The 19,071-nt window shown below is 39.3% G+C and overlaps 1 protein-coding gene across 3 annotated transcripts in view; it reads left to right on the top strand.

Moving 5' to 3' along the window:
- The window catches only part of hmgcll1 (3-hydroxymethyl-3-methylglutaryl-CoA lyase like 1), a 69,660-nt gene extending 62,933 nt beyond the window's left edge, over positions 1-6,727 (top strand). For all 3 annotated transcript variants that reach the window (XM_061910341.1, XM_061910339.1, XM_061910342.1), the window contains one exon: positions 6,532-6,727. In XM_061910341.1, the coding sequence (XP_061766325.1) occupies positions 6,532-6,636 (105 nt within the window). In that variant the 3' untranslated portion in view covers positions 6,637-6,727. The remainder of the gene's footprint in view (positions 1-6,531) is intronic.
- Positions 6,728-19,071: the final 12,344 nt, after the last annotated feature.

The raw sequence follows: 19,071 nt of genomic DNA, 5'->3' as shown, positions 1-19,071 counted from the left end.
TATATATAAATAAATAAAGGTGTACGGGAGGGGTCACCAAAGTGGTGCCCGCGGGCACCAGGTAGCCCGTAAGGACCAGATGAGTCGCCCGCAAATAGCAGCGCTTACCTGTTAGCTGCCTCTATTTTTTAAATTTTATTTATTTACTAGCAAGCTGGTCTCGCTTTGCTCGACATTTTTAATTCTAAGAGAGACAAAACTCAAATAGAATTTGAAAATCCAAGAAAATATTAAAGACTTGGTCTTCACTAGTTTAAATAAAATCATTTATTTTTTTTTACTTTGCTTCTTATAACTTTCAGAAAGACAATTTTAGAGAAAAAAATACAACCTTAAAAATGATTTTAGGATTTTTAAACACCTTTTATATTCCTTCCTCTTCTTTCCTGAAAATTTAAATAAATGTTCAAGTAAATTTATTTTCTTTATTGTAAAAAATAATAAATACATTTAAATGTAATTCTTCATTTTAGCTTCTGTTTTTTCGACGAAGAATATTTGTGAAATATTTCTTCAAACTCATGATTAAAACTTCAAAAAAATATTCTGGCAAATGTACAAATCTGTAGAATCAAATTTAAATCTTATTTCAAAGTCTTTTGAATTTACTTGAAAACCTTTTTTCTGGAAAATCTAGAAGAAATAATGTGTCTTTGTTAGAAATATAGCTTGGTCCAATTTATTGTATATTCTAACAAAGTGCAGATTGAATTTTAACCTATTTAAAATAAGTCATCAAAATTCTAAAATTAATCTTAATCTGGAAAAATTACTAGTGATGTTCCACAAATTATTGTTTTAATTATTTCAAAAAGATTCGAGTTAGCTAGCTTTTCTCTTCTTTTTTTCAGTTGAATTTTGAATTTTAAAGAGTTGAAATTGAAGATAAACTGTTTCAAAATTTAATTTTAATTAATTTTTTCGTGTTTACCCCTCTTTTAAACCGTTCAATTGTTTTTTTCATTTATTCTCTACGAAAAACCTTCCGTTAAAGGAAAAAAATGTACGACAGAATGACAGACAGAAATACCCATTTTTTTTATATATATATATATATATATATATATATATATATATATATATAGATGTATTTATTAAAGGTAAATTGAGAAAATTGGCTATTTATGGCAATTTATTTAAGTGTGTATCAAACTGGTAGCCCTTCGCATTAATCAGTACCCAAGAAGTAGCTCTTGGTTTCAAAAAGATTGGTGACCCCTGGTGTACGGTATACCGGTACTAATAAAGTACTGCTGTAATAATTAATTGGAAATGGTACTAATTTGCTTTTGAAAAATACTGGTTCTGTTTCATGCTGCTGTGTGGCGGTGACTACAGAGCCGAGGTGCATGATGAGTGTCAAAATGCGCACACAGAGCACATTTAAGCAATAACATCGAGGAAAGGTAGAATGGCAAAAAAAACCTGCTATTCTACTGATTAATAAAGGGGGTGGTGAAGTACAATATGGGGGTATTTGGGCTTCAAAACTAACGATAAAGGTCACACTTTTAACAGGGATTTATTTATTTAGTTTTTTAAGGATCCCCATTAGTCTACACCGCAGTGGAGACTATTCTTCCTGGGGTCCAGGAAAAAAAACATCACACAACCACAAAACAAAAGATTAAAATGCAGTACAACATGATCCAATAATAAATTGTCATAATACAAAAAAAGCAACAACAAAGAACCAAAATATACTAATAACTTTTGTTACATAATATTTCATACCAAAGATAAAAATAGCAATATAAAAATAGATATACTGTACAAGTACAACCCTTTTATATACTGTATAATTTTTTGCAAAAATAAAACAAAGAACTAATGGCCTAAAATATACACATTATATTATATGCAGGTGTTGCTTTAAAACACGCTTTGCCCAAACTATTGGTCAAGTTCTTCAGGTTTTTTCGCAGCTGTGCCCAAACTTGAAAGTGCCAGTGGGACTCAAGAAGGACACAAAGGGACAACTCAATCCTCTTTCCTTGTGATTTATTGATGTTTGATTAGAAGCAATCCAATAAAGTGGGTTATCGGTGTAAATGAACGGATGAACAGAATGAATAGTCGAATAGGTCGGTAGTTAAATAGAATAGTTGAACAGTTGAATTGTAGAGTAGTAGAATAGTTGATTAGTTGAATAAATAGATTGTCGATTAGTAGAATAGGTTGATAACCTTAACCAAACAGAAAAAAAAAACAGTGTTTCATCTGGCCGGGATCTTCAGCTCTCATTGGATCGGTTCGCAGCAGAGCGTGAAGCGAGCGGAATGAGAATCAGCACCTCCAAGTCTGAGTCCACGGTTCTCGCCCGGAAAAGGGTGGAGTGCCATCTCCGGGTTGGGGAGGAGACCCTGCCTCATGTGGAGGAGTTCAAATACCTAGGAGTCTTGTTCACGAGTGAGGGAAGAGTGGATCGTGAGATCGACAGGCGGATCGGTGCGGCGTCTTCAGTAATGTGGACGTTGTACCGATCCGTTGTGGTGAAGAAGGAGCTGAGCCGGAAGGCAAAGCTCTCAATTTACCGGCCGATCTACGTTCCCATCCTCACCTATGGTCATGAGCTTTGGGTACAAGCGGCCAAAATGAGTTTCCTCCACCGGGTGGCGGGGCTCTCCCTTGGAGATAGGGTGAGAAGCTCTGTCATCCAGGAGGAACTCAAAGTAAAGCCCCTGCTCCTCCACATCGAGAGGAGCCAGATGAGGTGGCTCGGGCATCTGGTCAGGATGCCACCCGAACGCCTCTCTAGGGAGGTGTTTAGGGCACGTCCAACCGGTAGGAGGCCACGGGGAAGACCCAGGACACATTGGGAAGACTATGTCTCCCGGCTGGCTTGGGAACGCCTCGGGATCCCCCGGGAAGAGCTGGACGATGTGGCTGGGGAGAGGGAAGTCTGGGCTTCCCTGCTTAGGCTGCTGCCCCCGCGACCCGACCTCAGATAAGCGGAAGATGATGGATGGATGGATGGATGGATAGTTTCATAAACATACATCATTATACATGCTTTGCTTTCCATTAACTCAATCCAACCAAAATGAATTTCCAATGATAGGACGTAGGTTTAAGAATAAACTTAAACATTTCCAACAATATGAATGAAAATACATTTAACTAATTATAAGAATAAGCTTAAACATCACTGATAACTGTTTAAATTTACTTTCAGTCAACTTAAACAATTTTTTAAACATCAGTGAATTTTTCTTCTCTAAACATTTTCCCCAGTGTAATTATTTTCTTTAAATATTCCCTTCAATCCAAACAAGCACTTCTTTCCTTTACGTTTTCTCACCAGTTGCGTCTTCTGAGTCCACGCAGGAGCTGCCTTCCTTCCTCTTAGCATCATGTCAAAAAGGGGTGACTGACTGGAAGCTGAAACATTTTTGAGCATGTGCTCTGAGCAGGTGAACAGGTGAACTCAATCGAACCAATCTGTTGGAAGCAGGTGGAGATGTTCAGCCCTCAGCTCTCACTGTTGCCCCTTCAGGCCTGGAGTGTGCACTGCAAATCAGTGGCGTTTGTGCTGCTCTGTACTTTGACTTGACAGTATTACCACCGGTATTACCACAGTATTTACCTTTGCTTCAAACCTAGGTAAACGTTTAAATGATTAACAGGTGATAATGTAGCTGTTACACTTTTTTTGTTGTTCGACTCCCATACAGAGCGTAGTCGAGGAGCACAGGGCAGATGTTTTTGTCGGGGTTAACACCCTTCACTTTACCTGGCAATGGATCTGCTAAACTCCGCTTTTAAGTCAGAATGATGAGGCTGCCAATTCGTGACAATCACTTTATTATTCGGTTTGCAGGACACAACCGGACCCGTTCATCACTCTACTGCGCAGTGCACACTCTACCTCTCTTTCTCTCTCTTTACTCGACCATTCACTCACTGATGTCACTCAGACAACGCATTGTCATTCTCGCATACACACATACGCTACGCTCATGGGTCAACTAGCCTCCCTGCTGTGCACATGAAGATACGTAGATTCGCACACGGCTGCTTGGCTTGATGCCAAATATTAGCGGAGTTAAAACCGCCCAATTAGCGTCAACTAATGCAAGTGAAATGACAGAAATGTGAAATAAATTCCAACAATTTGCGTTTTGTCTTTTACAATGTCTGTTTTACCTGCTACATGGCTTATCTGTGTACTTTTATTCATAGTTTTGTTTTGAATATTTACCAATAATAGTATTTCTCTTAAAGCACAAACCAAGAGTGGCAACCATCAATCATTAATAATGCAATATAATGTCAATAAAGGCTTTTATTCTATTCTAACCTAATCCTTGACTATATATGTGACACCAAAAATGTGGCATTAAACATCCATGTGTTTAATACCTTTTAATTTTAAACCATTTAAAATTATTGTTTAAGTGCAATAGGAAACATATGTTTAAAGTATTGTAAGATTTTCTGTTAAAATAAAGCCGATATTGACATTTTTAGTAGATTCCTTCATTTTATAAATTATTAAAAATTATTGATATACATTTCCACATTTTTGGTATCGGGACAACCCTAATATATTTATATATTGTTGTTTGTTTTTCTCTTTGGCACATGTTCAAATTATGCCGTAAAGGAATGAACCAGAATTATTGAATGTACTGTACATCCGTACTTGTCAACCCTCCCGGATTTTCCGTGAGACTCCCGAAATTCAGCGCATCGCCCGAAAACCTCCCGGGTCAAATTTTCTCCCGAAAATCTCCTGAAATTCAGTCGGAGCTGGAGGCCACGCCCCCTCCAGCTCCATGAGAACCTGACTCAGCTATGTTGTCACCCTCTTAAACAAGACAATACTGCCATCTAATGTACATAGAATAGAATGTAAATAAATATATTCTAAATATATTTTACATTTAAGTGTAGTCAAGGGACATGCATTAGGGAGTCTGTTCTGAAGCCCACAGTAAAGAGACGTAACTTCATCACGTCGCCTGGTTATTGACTCCAACCCAATATATTACACCGTCGACGGGCAAAATGAAGAAATACGCTTGCAAGTTCCAGAGCGATTGGAAACAAGAATTTCGGTTTATCCAGGATAGTTCGAAGGGGAAGGGGTTTTTGGCCTGTAAATTTTGTAGAACAGACTTATCCATTGAACACGGCGGCCAAACGGAAGGTTTTTTGTAGAGAATGAATGATTAAAAAAACACTTAAATGAACAGTTTAAAAGAGGAGAAAACACGGAAGAAAAAAAAGAAAATTAAATTTTGAAAGAGTTTATCTTCAATTTCGACTCTTTAAAATTCAAAATTCAACCGAAAAAAATGAGGAGAAAAACTAGCTATTTCGAATCTTTTTGAAAAAATTTATAAATAATTTATGGAACATCATTAGTAATTTTTCCTGATTAAAATTAATTTTAGAAATTTGATGACATGTTTTAAATAGGTTAAAATCCACTTTGAAATAAGATTTAAATTTGATTCTACAGATTTTCTAGATTTGCCAGAATATTTTTTTTGAATTGTAATCATAATAAGTTTGAAGAAATATTTCACAAATATTCTTCGTCGAAAAAACAGAAGCTAAAATGAAGAATTAAATAAAAATGTATTTATTATTCTTTACAATAAAAAAAAAATGACTTGAACATCGATTTAAATTGCCAAGAAAGAAGAGGAAGGAATTCAAAAGGTAAAAAAGTATAAGTGTTTAAAAATCCTAAAATAATTTTTAAACATGTATTTTTTCTCTAAAATTGTCTTTCTGAAAGTTATAAGAAGCAAAGTAAAAAAAATACATGAATATATTCAAACAAGTGAAGACCAAGTCTTTAAAATATTTTCTTGGATTTTCAAATTCTATTTGAGTTTTGTCTCTCTTAGAATTAAAAATGTCGAGCAAAGCGGGACCAGCTTGCTAGTAAATAAATCAAATTTAAAAAAAATAGAGGCAGCTCACTGGTAAGTGCTGCTATTTGAGCTATTTTTTGAACAGGCCAGTGGGCGACTCATCTGGTCCTTATGGGCGACCTGGTGCCCGTGGGCACCGCGTTGGTGACCCCTGCTGTATTTGATAGGTGCCGTCGCAAATTCAACTATTTCTTTTATATATATATATATATATATATATATATATATATATATATATAATACAATAAATATAGCTAGAATTCACTGAAAGTCAAGTATTTCATACATAACTTATATATATATGTATATATACATATACATATATAAGATATACTCGAGTTTGTGAATTATACTCCTCCCCTCTTAACCACGCCCCCCGCCCCAACCACATCTCCGCCCCACCCCCGACCACAATCCCCCAGACCCCACGCCCCCACTCCCGAAATCGGAGGTCTCAAGGTTGGCAAGTATGTGTACATCTAGCCATTGATGTTCTCTAGACAGAAAACTATAGTTAAGACTGCAACAACAGAGCCTCAGGTGGTTGTAACCAATTGCTGCAATCTATAATGTTCCTCTTTAACCGTCAATTGGCATCGCCATTCCTTGTTTTAATATTTGCTCATGTATTCTTTTCATTTAGGGGGTAAACCTTGCCAAAATCCTGGAGGCAGGTGACTTCATCTGCAATGCTTTACATCGCAAGACAAACTCCAGAGTTGCTCAGGCAAGAAGCAGGATGCTATGATCTTGTTTCTGTCATATATTTGACTGGATTTCCTGTACTGTAAGTTCTCTCATTGTTGTTGCTGCCATTAAATTGACATATGTTGACGGAAGTTTGCCTCGTTTTTTGGTCTTGCAATAACATGTCTGACCGTCATTTAAATAACCTCATTCTGTTTCGTCACAGCCACACATTGATATCAACCTGTATTGGAATTGTGGTTTGCAATATCAATTATATCAAAATTAGGGCTGTCAAATGATTTTTTGTAATGAATCAGATTCATCACATTTTGTAATTTGGATTAATCATAAACAATCCATCCATTTTCTACCGCTTGTTCCCTTTTTTGGGGTCGCGGGGGGCGCTGGCGCCTATCTCAGCTACAATCGGGCGGAAGGCGGGGTACACCCTGGACAAGACGCCACCTCATCGCAGGGCCAACACAGATAGACAGACGACATTCACACTCACATTCACACACTAGGGCCAATTTTAGTGTTGCCAATCAACCTATCCCCAGGTGCATGTCTTTGGAAGTGGGAGGAGGCCGGAGTACCCGGAGGGAACCCACGCATTCACGGGGAGAACATGCAAACTCCACACAGAAAGATCCCGAGCCTGGATTTGAACCCAGGACTGCAGGACCTTCGTATTGTGAGGCAGACGCACTAACCCCTCTGCCACCGTAACAATCACAGGCGATTATTCGCTTGTATAATTGCAATTGCTTATGAAAAGACCCCAATGTTTTATATGCAACTTTATTGTCAGAATATCATCTAGGAATGTTTTTAAAGGTTTTAATGAAATACATGTCATTTATTTGCACAAAACTTGGTGACAGTTTGATTAAAAATTCTTTCAGGCTTTATCCATCCATCCATTTACTACCGCTTATTCCCTTTTGGGGTCGCGGGGGGCGCTGGTGCCTATCTCAGCTTATTTTAGTGTGAATTTGACCAGCGAGGCATCACGGTGGCCCAGTGGTGAGTGCTCGTGCCTCACAGCGAGAAGGTATTGGGTCTTTTTCGGAGTTTGCATGTTTTCCCAGTGACTGCGTGGGTTATTTCTCCCGACTCCAAAGACATGCGACCCCGAAAGGGACAAGCGGTAGAAAATGGATAGATGGATGTACCAGGGAGTACAACAGTCGGGGTCTCCTCGCTCAACTTTGTACTGACGTATGCATTGAAATGATCGCTGACCGTCCATCAATCATCAATCAATCAATGTTTATTTATATAGCCACAAATCACAAATGTCTCAAAGGGCTGCACAAGCCACAACAACATCCTCAGTTCAGAGCCCACATAAGGGCAAGGAAAATCTCACAACCCAGTGGGATGACAATGTGAATGACTATATGAGAAACCTTGGAGAGGACCGCAGATGTGAGTGACCCCTCCCCTAGGGGAGACCAAATGCAATGGACGTCGAGTGGGTCTAACATAATATTGTGAAAGTCCAGTCCATAGTGGATCTAACATAATAGTGAGAGTCCAGTCCATGGTGGGGCCAGTTGGGTGGAAAATAATACCCTTATTCTTTACTGAGTCGCCTTGTGTAAATGTTAAGGTGGTATTATTAAATAGGTGTCTAGCGCTTAAAGTAAAAGACTATGGACGGACAAAATAAATTGCATGATTACGGCAACCTAAGTTTGTTCATAATTCATGCAATATTTTTTTATGAATAATCAAATGAGGTAATTTGTTAATTTTGACACCCTAGTTAACATACCGTATTTTTCAAACTATAAAGCACACTTAAAATCTTTTAATTTTCTCAAAAATGAATGGTGCACCTTTTAAACCAGTTTGCCCAATGCACGGCATAATTCTGGTTGTGCTTACTGACCTCGAAGCAGTTTTATTTGGTACATGGCTCACAATAGGAAGGTCCTGAGTAGTCCAGTCTTTCTGTGTGGAGTTTGCATGTTCTCCCCGTGACTGCGTGGGTTCCCTCCGGGTACTCCGGCTTCCTCCCACTTCCAAAGACATGCACCTGGGGATAGGTTGATTGGCAACACTAAATTGGCCCTAGTCTGTGAATGTGAGTGTGAATGTTGTCTGTCTATCTGTGTTGGCCCTGCGATGAGGTGGCGACTTGTCCAGGGTGTACGCCACCTTCCGCTCGCATGCAGCTGAGATAAGCTCCAGCACTCTCGCAACCCCAAACGGGACAAGTGGTAGGAAATGGATGGATGGATGGACATGGTGTTAAGTGTGACCAGTAGATGGCAGTCTCACATAAGAGATATATATATATACTGCAATATGATGGCAGTAAGCAACACCAAAACTTTAAATGTTCCATTGCGAATATAGAACATTACACTCGGCCCTAAAAAATCTGTCAAAATGTTTTTAGTACAACTTTGTAAGCAATGAAGTCGCACCGATTGATGCATTGTCGGCGCATTAAACATACGAGTATTATTATGGTACTTGTACAAGGGCCACAAAATGGCACCTATTAGCAGTCACCTGGTGTTTTGTTTCGCAAAATTATGCCAAACCAACTTTTCTTATCCTCTGATGTGTAGATGGGATCTGCATAAGTCCTGAAAATGTGCGCGTATCCGCCTTTGTAGTCCATACCAACGCTATAGTCATAAGCTTTTTCTTTTTCTTTACCTTCTTATGAGGCATTTATCTCCCACTGTTGCCATTTGTAATGTAAAGTAGTGTAAAGTTCTTACTTATATCTGTCAGTGAACTCGCCATGGAAGTGCTAAAACATACCGGTGTAGTGAGTGTACATTATACACCCAAGGAACTTTAGTTTCGTTTCTCGGGACACATTTCACGGGGCGGCATAGCTTGGTTGGTAGAGTGGCCGTGCCAGCAACTTGAGGGTTGCAGGTTCGATTCCCGCTTCCGCCATCCTAGTCACTGCCGTTGTGTCCTTGGGCAAGACACTTTACCCACCTGCTCCCAGTGCCACCCACACTGGTTTAAATGTAACTTAGATATTGGGTTTCACTATGTAAAGCGCTTTGAGTCACTAGAGAAAAGCGCTATATAAATATAATTCAATTCAATTCAATTTCCGGTGCTGATTTTGTGTTATTGAGCCACGGATGAGAAAATGCTGCTCCATTATTCATTTAAGTAAAGTCTGAATGTCATTTAAACAGTCAGCGCCATCTTTTAACACTTCTTTGACTCCCGTCCTTGCACGCTACACCGCTATAACAAAGATAACGTGGAGAAGACGCTGTCGAAGGTGAGCCACGTAGGTAAGACCGCCCACAAAACGGCGCTTCTTGAAGAGAGGCTCAGAAAGCTACTTGAAGATGGTTTGTGAAACATAATCTATGAAACTTTTTCACCAAAGAACCACCATTACATGTTATGTAGACCAGTGGTCCCCAACCTTTTTGTATCTGCTTAAAAATTTGTCCCCGCAGCCTGGGGTGGGGGGGGTTCCATTTTTTTTTTTTTTCTGTCATGAAAAAGGGACGTTTTTGTCACAAAAAATTGAGGTTTTTGTGGTTGGTGCACTAATTGTAAGTGTATATTGTGTTTTTTATGTTGATTTAATAAAAAAAAAAAAGCTTTTTTATTTTTTTATTATTTTTTTAATTTTTATAAAAATGAATTAAAAAGTCTTCTGCGGCCCGGTACCAATCGGGCCACGGCCCGGTGGTTGGGGACCACTGATGTAGACCACAGGACGGTGTTTGAAATTTAGAAAAAAATCACAATACGACCCCTTTAATGCGCCTTATAACCCGGTGCGCCTTTTGTATGAAAATAAACCTGAATAGATCCGCTCATCGGCAGTGTGCCTTATAATCCGCTGAGCACTATGGTATGAAAAATACGGTATACTAAAGCCGGAAGACAGCAAAATGTATGACTCGATATGTAGTGTGCTTTTTAGAAACTTTTACAACCCATTTATTTCACACCATTATCCCAGCAAAAGGTCACTCCTGAATTACTTACATAGCTCAGGGTTTTCATAACAGAAAAAAATATTGCATTTAATTAGTCTTGAGTATATTTGAACTTTACCTAAATCAGGTCTAGCTCCATCCTATCTTGCCGATTGTATTGTATCATATGTCCCGGCAAGAAATCTGCGTTCAAAGGACTCCGACTTATTAGTGATCCCCAAAGCCCAAAAAAAGTCTGCGGGCTATAGAGCGTTTTCCGTTCGGGCTCTAGTACTCTGGAATGCCCTCCCGGTAACAGTTCGAGATGCCACCTCAGTAGAAGCATTTAAGTCTCACCTTAAAACTCATTTGTATACTCTAGCCTTTAAATAGACTCCCTTTTTAGACCAGTTGATCTGCCGTTTCTTTTCTTTTTCTTCTATGTCCCACTCTCCCTTGTGGAGGGGGTCCGGTCCGATCCGGTGACCATGTACTGCTTGCCTGTGTATCGGCTGGGGACATCTCTGCGCTGCTGATCTGCCTCCGCTTGGGATGGTTTCCTGCTGGCTCCGCAATGAACGGGACTCTCGCTGCTGTGTTGGATCTGCTTTGGACTGGACTCTCGCGACTCTGTTGGATCCATTATGGATTGAACTTTCACAGTATCATGTTAGACCCGCTCGATATCCATTGCTTTCCTCCTCTCCAAGGTTCTCATAGTCATCATTGTCACCGACGTCCCACTGGGTGCGAGTTTTCCTTGCCCTTATGTGGGCCTACCGAGGATGTCGTAGTGGTTTGTGCAGCCCTTTGAGACACTAGTGATTTAGGGCTATATAAGTAAACATTGATTGATTGATTGATTATGGGGAGAGCAATTCTGTCAAACACATCACAATAAAGCCAGTATTTACCAACAATCCTGCCAAACATTGTTATTATGATATTTATGATGCTGATGTTTAATCTCTTATGGCAATAAATCAGCCAAATCCCGCTAAAGATAATTTGTCCTCATGCTCCTCATGGCACATCTGGTCTGTAATGAATCCATTACTATTCATCATCTCAGCAATTGTCACTTAACTTAATTGAAAAAGAAGCAAATGCCAGTCCGGTAAAGTTACACATCACTTATAGGAAGGTTGAGGAGTAATTGTATATATTTGCATACATCTTTTTAAAGGCATTTGAGATTGACTCCCTACAAAAGGTCAATTCTCATTAAGTAAGAGTCAAGACCAGGGGTGTCAAACGTACGGCCCGCAAACACATTTATCCGGCCCGCAAGATGAGTTTGCTAAGAATAAAATGAACCTGAAATATTTTAATGAAAGAAACTGCTGTTCTAAATATGTCCACTAATAGCAATTATTTGCATCCTTTTAGAGGATGCTACATATGTACAAAATAAACTGCAATGAGGTGGCGACTTGTCCAGGGTGTACCCATCCTTCTGCCTGAATATAGCTGAGATAGGCACCAGCGCCCCCCGCAACCCCAAAGGGAATAAACGGTAGAAAATGGATGGATGGATGTTAGTATATCAGTCGAGGAAAATAATCACGCTACATAAATAACATCCTGTAATTTGATGTTGATATCATTTTTTTCATATTGATGGATTGAAAATGAACACCAATGAGTTCACTGATGAACGTTATGACAATTTATTCAAAAAAATATGAATAATAAAGATAGTATACTATTTACCGCAACTTGTAAGTGTAAAAACAAAAAACAAAACCCAAAAACATTTTCACGCCCATGGGATCATGTTTTGTTTTTGTTATTTTTTTTTTTTTTGGACACTCTGTTCCTGTTCCTGCACTTCCTTGTTTTCTATGTTACCATAGCAACTTATTAGTTTCACCTGTCATGTCACGCCCCTGTCCGTGTCTCGCACCTGATTGTAATCATCATAGCTATTATTTAAACCTGTAGTTGCCAAGTGTTCAGCCTGGCAACTTTACATATCCCTCAACCCGATTCATGCCAAGCCAGGCTGTTTATTCCCACCTGCTCATGTCAAGTAAGTTTTTTCTTTAGTTATGTCACAGTTGTTTAGTTTTGTTTTCAGTAGTCTAGTTTGTGCACGCCATTTGTTTGCCTTTTTTGAATTATAGTGTTAAAAATAAAAATGTACCTTCATTCACGTCTTGCTTGTTCCAATTTTCCTCTGCGTCGGAGAAACAATCCAAGTCATAGTCCAAGTCGTGACAAACGTTATGATTTGTACAATTTCAGAATGTGCTTGTTCTATTTTTAAACAAAGAAAACAATCTAAAGTTGTCTTTATTTTTAAGTTATCGTGCCAAGATCTTACCAGTCCGGCTCACTTGGGAGGAGATTTTTTTCTCCATGTGGCCCCCGATCTAAAATGGTCAAGACGCCCATGCTCAAAACTATGTTTGTTCAAAAGATGGGCTTCTTCACTAGTTTTTATTGAATAATTATATACCAGTAATAATATTTTTGAACAGTAACAATTTAGATGGTAGTTAAGTAGTTTGCATTAATACTTCAAGAAAACAGGATATCAGAAAGTACATATGCCAGAATTGTTTGAGGCGGCGTGGCTCGGTTGTTATACAACTTGAGTGTTGCAGGTTCGGTTCCTGCTTCCACCATCCCAGTCACTGCCTTTGTGTCCTTGGGCAAGGCACTACATAAAAAATAATGTGAAATAACACAGTTATGCATCATGTAGTAACTATAACTGAGTTACTGAATATAAAAAAAGAACGTGTTAGACTACTAGTTAACGCCGAAAATAACGGCGTTACAGTAACGCGTTACAGTAACGCGTTACTTTGTAACATCTTGTGTTGGAGTTACATCATACACTGCAAAAAAGAGCTTGGTAGGGATTGTTCAGGAGTGGATCCAATAAAAAGAGGTGGTTTGAGCAAACACACTTGGCAAAAAATAAAGGAACCAACAACTATGACACTGTTGGAAGCAACACACGTCACAAAAAAAACAAGCAAAAATAGGTAACTCCAAAACACAAAATGGCCAAATGAAGGCAGGGAGTAAAACAAGCAACATACACTCAAAGCAAAAAGAAGGGAAAGATTCCGCGACCTATAGTGTGTGCCAACAGAAGATATAGGAGGAGGTAATGATGGCCAGGTGTGCTCAATTACTGTTGCCTTCACTGATTGGAAGACTAGAAAGAAAAAACTAAACAAGAGCAAAACCGACCAGACAGCAAGAAGACAACATTCAGATATTTAACAGAGCTGACAAAGTATCAAAAAAAGATATTACATTTTAGTAAAAAATACAAAGAACTAGTGAAATAAACTATAACTGCATGGACAGATCATTTTATTTGACAAGGCATCATAAATTAAGATTCGTACATCTAGAAATTAGCTGGAGTTTTTATGGCTAAAAATATTAATTTTATTCTTGACTGACTTGAATAAAGATTAACATCCTTATCATTACAAGTGCTAAACTTCATAGTAGGTTTGCTGTTCACAAATCCAATCTTTTCTATTTTTTTGTATTGATTAAATTTAACAATTTTCTTTTAAAACGATCTTGGTTCCATACATACCTTCCGGAAGGAAAACTTGCCGAGCAAAGATTGATGTAGTTTAAATTTATAAATATAAATCGATATATCAATTAATTGTTATACCCTTAGTAAAAAAATATGTTGAACTTTGAACATTAAACTTGCCCTGCTCTGACGCCGCCATGTTGACATAAAACCACATCGAGTAGCGTGCCAGGCTACATCAAGCGTATCGCTAATGGCGTTAAAACGTACATAAAAGTAAATGATCGGATTACTCGTTACCGGTGTTAATTTTGTCGACGAAAAATTTTCGTCATAGTTATCGTCAACGACCTTTTTTTTTCTGACTAAAACGAGACAATAACTAAATAAAAAATAATTTACGTGGACTAAGACGATGCCGAGGTGTATCGACATATTCGTCAACCAGTAAAAACGAGACGAAAATGTCTGCCAGGGACGAGATCCAATCGGAACTCATTTCGTTAGGAAGAGGCGGGAGGAGTTGGGAAGAGAACCAATCAGAGCGACGTGGTAAGGAAGTTACGTAAACGTAGTTTGCGTTTGAGACTGACAACATGTCAACGCCGGGGAGGAAGAGGAGAGAGGACATATGGGGAAATTTTATATTTGACGTCAAACATAACAAGACGCAGTGTAAGAGATGCAGTGCGAGGATAACGGGGAAAACTTGAAGCGACATTTACAGTCGAATCACCCCGAAATCCACACACAGGTAAGCATTTTCCACAACGTACAACTCACTCGACGTTATCCCGTTTATTACACGGCTTACTCGTGAAATACTAAATTTGAGACATGATTTTCATCAAAATACGGTGATTTTTCCGCTGTTTTGCTTGGACTTTCAGAAATTGAAGGGAAAGTTCACATATTACCCTTTAGTCGACTAAATCTACTGTGGTTTTCGTCGACTATAATCTTATATTTCGTCAACAAAACTAGACTAAAACTAAAACATTTTAAATAACTAAATTATGGCTAAAACTAAATTACTTTTTAGTCAAAAGATTATGACTAAAACTAAATCAAATTTTGCTGTCAAAATCAACACTGCTCGTTACTTGTAAAAGTTAAAGTTAGTAATGCCGTTATTACGAACATTTACTACGTATGTGTTACGTGTGGGTGGCAACTTACTGCGGGGTCGTTCCTCCCAGATGCAGAACGGACAACTCCGGACGAAAGCGTGAAGGTAGGAGATGATTTATTTCTTATAAATCATACACCGGTGCGATAGCATGGGAAGCTATGGCGAAGCTTAGCGCAGGAACAAAAATCAAGAATTACAGGAATAACCAAATGTAACTTGGAGCAACCAAAGAAACCAGGACGAGTGTGGCGAAAGAAGTGATTAAATAGCTCCCCGATTAGTGGTTGACTGCAGCTGAGCGTGCCGACCACTAACCAGAGGCAGGTAAACCCAATTAATCCCTATAGAAATAAACCTAGAGGTGCACAAAACAGGAACTAAGGGCGTCCAAAAATAACAGAACATAACAAAAACATGATCCGGGCCAAGGATCATGACACTATGTGTAGCTTGTGTGCTCTTTTGTGCTTAAAGGGGAACATTATCACAATTTCAAAAGGGTTGAAAAAAATAAAAATCAGTTCCCAGTGGCTTGTTATATTTTTTGAAGTTTTTTTCAAAATTTTACACCTCCTGGAATATCCCTGAAAAAAACGTTAAAGTTCTTGATTTTCCCTATTTGCGATGCAACTGTCCATTTCCCTGTGACGTCATACAGGGCTGCCAATACAAACAAAATGGCGGTTACCACAGCAAGATATAGCGACATTAGCTCGGATTCAGACTCGGATTTCAGCGGTTTAAGCGATTCAACAGATTACGCATGTATTGAAACAGATGGTCGGAGTATGGAGGCAGATAGCGAAAACGAAATTGAAGAAGAAATTCAAGCTATTGAGCGAATAGCTATTGACGCTATTCGGCCATAGCATGGGTGTACCTAATGAAGTGGCCCATAGCATGGCTGCCTTATTAGCATCGCCGATAAAATGTGCGTACCAATCGGTCAGGACTTTCGCATCTTGTGACACTGGAGCAACTTAAATCCGTCGATTGGAAAGTGCTTGTTTCGCATTAAATATGGGTATCTAGTTTCAAATGTACATGCAGCTAGCGTAAATAGCATGTTAGCATAGATTAGCATAGCATGTTAGCATCTTAGCTGGCAGTCATGCTGCGACCAAATATGTCTGATTAGCACATAAATCAACAACATCAACAAAACTCACCTTTGTGATTTCGTTGACTTAATCGTTGCAAATGCATCTGCAGGTTATCCATACATCTCTGTGCCATGTCTGTCTTAGCATCGCCGGCAAAATGTGCAGACACTCAATGGGGGTCTGGTGGCAGATTTCTTGCCAGTGGTGCAACTTGAATCCCTCCCTGTTAGTGTTGTTAAACCCTCCGACAACACACCGACGAGGCATGATGTCTCCAAGGTTCCAAAAAAAAGTCGAAAAAACGGAAAATAACAGAGCTGAGACCCGGTGTTTGTAATGTGAAAATGAAATTGGCGGCTGTATTACCTCGGTGATGTCACGTTCTGACGTCATCGCTAAAAAAACGATAAACAGAAAGGCGTTTAATTTGCCAAAATTCACCCATTTAGAGTTCGGAAATCGGTTAAAAAAATATCTATTTTCTGCAACATCAAGGTATATATTGATGCTTACATAGGTTTGGTGATAATGTTCCTCTTTAACAGTTGTGTAGCTGCTAGCTCCGAGTAGTATATAACCTACCATGTTTACAATTTGTAAATGACCAGATCAAAATCCAAGAAAGGACAAACTCTATGTGCTTATTGGAGGACATTTAAATGTTTACTGACTGCCCAGTGTTGCATAAGTAAACACGCTGCAGGACTGCTTGTCTCAGAGATTGTATCAAATATTTTAGATGCAAGCAGATTTTATCCGATTCTTTTTATTATTATTTTTTTGCTTTAATCGGACCGATATCCGATTTCAACATCGGATCGAGAGACCCCTACTATGTTGCGTTGGCATAGCATAGATTACCAGTGTCTCAGGTAGTTGTGCTCCCAATCCCTCAGACCTGTAATGTTCCTTGGGCACCACCAGTACAAAAACAACCGTTTATCTGCTCCTTTTTGGTTACAGTATTTCTTGTGTTCAACCCCCAAAAATTTCATTTCGGGCTCCAGTACTCTGGAATGCCCTCCCGGTAAAAGTTTGAGATGCCACCTCAGTAGAAGCATTTAAGTCTCACCTTAAAACTCATTTGTATACTCTAGCCTTTAAATAGACTCCCTTTTTAGACCAGTTGATCTGCCGTTTCTTTTCTTTTTCTCCTATGTCCCACTCTCCCTTGTGGAGGGGGTCCGGTCCGATCCGGTGGCCATGTACTGCTCGCCTGTGTATCGGCTGGGGACATCTCTGCGCTGCTGATCCGCCTCCGCTTGGGATGGTTTCCTGCTGGCTCCACTGTGAACGGGACTCTCGCTGCTGTGTTGGATCCGCTTTGGACTGGACTCTCGCGACTGTGTTGGATCCATTATGGATTGAACTTTCACAGTATCATGTTAGACCCGCTCGACATCCATTGCTTTCCTCCTCTCCAAGGTTCTCATAGTCATCATTGTCACCGACGTCCCACTGAGTGTGAATTTTTCCTTGCCCTTATGTGGGCCTACCGAGGATGTCATAGTGGTTTGTGCAGCCCTTTGAGACACTAGTGATTTAGGGCTATATAAGTAAACATTGATTGATTGATTGAAAAAAGCCAAAGTGAGACAACATTAAGCTCTAAATCAGGCGTGTCCTAAATACGGCCCGCCGGCGCCTTCATTTTTTGCCCGCCCTACAGCACGAGTAAAATAAACAATTGGCCCAGAGCGGTGTAACCATATCATATATAAATATCCAGTGGTCTGATTACTGCCATTTTGTTCCCATCTGGTGGCAAATGAATGTAACTCTACCATTAATTGATTTGACCAATTTAAGTCTATGAGGATGAATTGATGGAGCCTACTCAGATTAAAACAGAACCTGAACAGTCCAGGTGTGATTGATTGAATGCTCTGAGATTACAGATTGAGAACATTCATGGACACTCTTCCATTAAAGGCCTACTGAAATGAGATTTTCTTATTTAAACGGGGATAGCAGGTCTTTTCTATGTGTCATACTTGATCATTTCGCGATATTGCCATATTTTTGCTGAAAGGATTTAGTAGAGAATATTGAGGATAAAGTTTGCAACTTTTGGTTGCTGATAAAAAAGCCCTGCCTTTACCGGAAGTAGCAGACGATGAAGTAACCGGTGTGAGGGCTCCTCACATCCTCACATTGTTTATAATGTGAGCCTCCAGCAGTAAGAGCAATTCGGACCGAGAAAGCGACAATTTCTCCATTAATTTGAGCGAGGATGAAACATTTGTGGATGAGGATATTGATAGTGAAGGACTATCAAAATATAAATAATAAAAAAAAAGGTGATTGCATTGGGAGCGATTCAGATGTTTTTAGACACATTTACTAGGATAATTCTGGGAAATCCCTTATCTTTCTATTGTGTTGCTAGTGTTTTAGTGAGTTAAATAGTACCTGATAGTCGGAGGGGTGTGTCCACGGGTGTGTTGACGGCAGTCTCTGAGGGAAGTCACGGCAGCTGCATGGACGGCGCAAATTCCGCTGATCTCCGGTAAGAGGTGACTTATTACCACAATTTTCTCACCGAAACCTGCCGGTTGACAAGTAGTCGGGAGCAATGTTCGCTTGACAACTCTGATCCATAGTAAAGCTTCACCTCCGGGAATTTTAAACAAGGAAACACCCTGTGTTTGTTTGGCTAAAGGCTAAAGCTTCCCACCTCCATCTTTCTACTTGGACTTCTCCATTATTAATTGAACAAATTGCAAAAGATTCAGCAACACAAATGTCCAAAATACTGTCTAATTGCGCGATGAAAAGAGACGACTTTTAGCCGTAAGTGGTGCTGGCTAATATGTCCCCT

This window comes from Nerophis ophidion, linkage group LG09 (genome assembly GCF_033978795.1).
Source record: "Nerophis ophidion isolate RoL-2023_Sa linkage group LG09, RoL_Noph_v1.0, whole genome shotgun sequence".
Classification (NCBI taxonomy): Eukaryota; Metazoa; Chordata; class Actinopteri; order Syngnathiformes; family Syngnathidae; genus Nerophis; species Nerophis ophidion.
Note: the sequence above shows the minus strand (reverse complement) of the source record. Positions and strands in the feature narration are given on the sequence as shown.